This window comes from Chaetura pelagica, unplaced genomic scaffold (assembly GCF_000747805.2).
Source record: "Chaetura pelagica isolate M959 unplaced genomic scaffold, ChaPel_1.0 scaffold330, whole genome shotgun sequence".
NCBI lineage: Eukaryota > Metazoa > Chordata > Aves > Apodiformes > Apodidae > Chaetura > Chaetura pelagica.
Window position 1 is genome coordinate 367,416 of NW_009951918.1, and position 2,235 is coordinate 369,650.

General features: G+C 43.7%; 1 protein-coding gene across 1 annotated transcript in view; it reads left to right on the forward strand.

The window, feature by feature from the left end:
- The first annotated feature begins 1,612 nt into the window (after window positions 1-1,612).
- The window catches only part of RFK (riboflavin kinase), a 4,983-nt gene continuing 4,360 nt past the window's right edge, over window positions 1,613-2,235 (forward strand). Inside the window, exon 1 of the mRNA XM_009994987.1 lies at window positions 1,613-1,688. Coding sequence (XP_009993289.1) covers window positions 1,613-1,688 — 76 coding nt within the window. The remainder of the gene's footprint in view (window positions 1,689-2,235) is intronic.

Genomic DNA, 2,235 nt, shown 5'->3' on the forward strand with positions numbered 1-2,235 from the left:
TTTATGGTGTTACATATGAGTCAGTTTATCAGAATAGTTTCAATTTTAAAAAGTTACTTGGAATGCAATTCAAATATAAGGACAAGTCACGGTGTGAGAAATGTTTGTCGCGCCAATGAACAGGCCCAAACAGATCCCTCAGCAAAGCACAGTTTATTTACACTCTTGCAAGAATGGGTGACCTAAACAAGTAGGCACACCTGTAGGCAGGTGAAGAATGGTTTATATTCCCTATTCCCAACGCAAAGTTTCCTCCCCCGTTTCCCAACTGGCTGGGCAGTCCAAGGTTTACAGCCTATTCAACAGTTCCAATTATCCTGTAAGTTTCCCGCCCATGTTTACACATGCTATTCTAGCAGTTTACTTTTTACCTTTTAAGGTATAATTCTGACCTTTCTTGCCCGCTTGGCTGTCTTCCCAATCCCCAAAATGATCTATACCTATTGGGTCATCCTGCCCCAAGGAGCAGGAGAAGTGGCTTTGTTCAGTCTTATCTTGGGCCATAATTCCTTCTCCATGTTTGGATCCCCCAGATGGAGCCCAATTAAGTCTCTTAGTTTCTTGGACTGTAAATCACTCCCAGTGTCCTTGGAATGTGCAGATGTCTCACTTCTCTCTTAAACTATTATATTCCTAACACTAGGGTATATTAAAAAAATCAAACCCAATCTAACACTAAGATGTGAAAACAACTACATTTCATCTCTAACAACAGAACCACAGAATTACCAAGGCTGGAAAAGAGCTTTAAGATCATCAAGTCCATTCTACGACCTAACACCACACCACATCAGCTAGACCATGGCACTAAGTGCCACATCCAGCCTTTCTGTGAACACCTCCAGGGATGGTGGCTCCACCACTTCCCTGGGAAGTCTATTCCAATGTCTAAACACCCTCTCTGAGAGGAAGTACTTCCTAATATCCAACCTAAACCTCCCCTGGAGCAGCTTGAGGCCATGCCCTGTTGTCCTGTCACTAGTTGCCTGGGAAAAGAGCCCGACCCCCACCTGACTAGACCCTCCCTTCAGGTGGTTGAAGAGAGTGATAAGGTCCCCCCTGAGTCTCCTCTTCTCCAGGCTAAACAACCCCAGCTCCCTCAGCCTATCCCTATAAGACTTTCCCTCTAGTCCTTTCACCAGTCTCGTTGCTCTCCTCTGGACCTGCTCCAGCACCTCAATATCCTTCTTGAAGTGAGGGGCCCAGAACTGCACACAGAACTCGAGGTGAGGCCTCACCAGTGCTGACTACAGGGGGAGAATTGCATCCCTGCTCCTGCTGGCCAAGGTGTTTACACTGCTTTTCCCTATTGAAGAATTAGCTAACAAAATTAGAGGTAAGATCTGAACTATTTTTATACATAATATCAAACTGATAAAATTAGCAACTGTGTTTTAGAAAGGAGAAATACTGGAAATTCGCTTCAAGGACTTTGGTGGTTCAATTGGCTTATATACTACTGATGCAAACAGAAGGATTGTTGTCAGGCTGCCTGCTTATGATTAGACAGACAATGGACATTTTTTTGCATTTAATATTATCTTGAACTCATGGAAACTCCATTTCTTAGAGCTGGATCAGGGCCATAGAAAAGAGCATTAATCAGCTAGATATGGAAGACATTTATCAACACGGCTACATTGAAGAGCAACTGGAAACAGGAAGAGGGGAAATGCTGAGTTCTCCAAGTATGTAGAGTGAACACAGGATGGACATTCCTGTCTTGATGTGTGTGTTTTTTTCCAAAGGAAACCTCTGCACCACCAAGGGTAATGACACAAAAGGAGGTGGGAGCACGATGGAAAATCAGAGAGGAATAATGTTTGTTTATCTATCTATCTATCTATCTATCTATCTATCTATCTATCTATCTATCTATCTATCTATCTATCTATCTATCTACCCACCTACCTACCTACCTACCTATCTATCTATCTATCTATCTATCTATCTATCTATCTATCTATCTATCTATCTATCTATCTATCTATCTATCTATCTATCTATCTATCTATCTATCTATCTATCTATCTATCTATCTATCTATCTATCTATCTACCCACCTACCTACCTACCTACCTACCTTGTAACCCCGCGGGCTGCTGCTCCTGCCACAGCTCCTGCCGTTCAGTTTTCATGCCGGGAATGCTGCTGGACCAGACAGATCCAGACCCAGCGGCTCCCCGAGAGCCAGGAAGGACACGTCCGTGCTCTGGGCTGTCCCGCAGCCCTCCC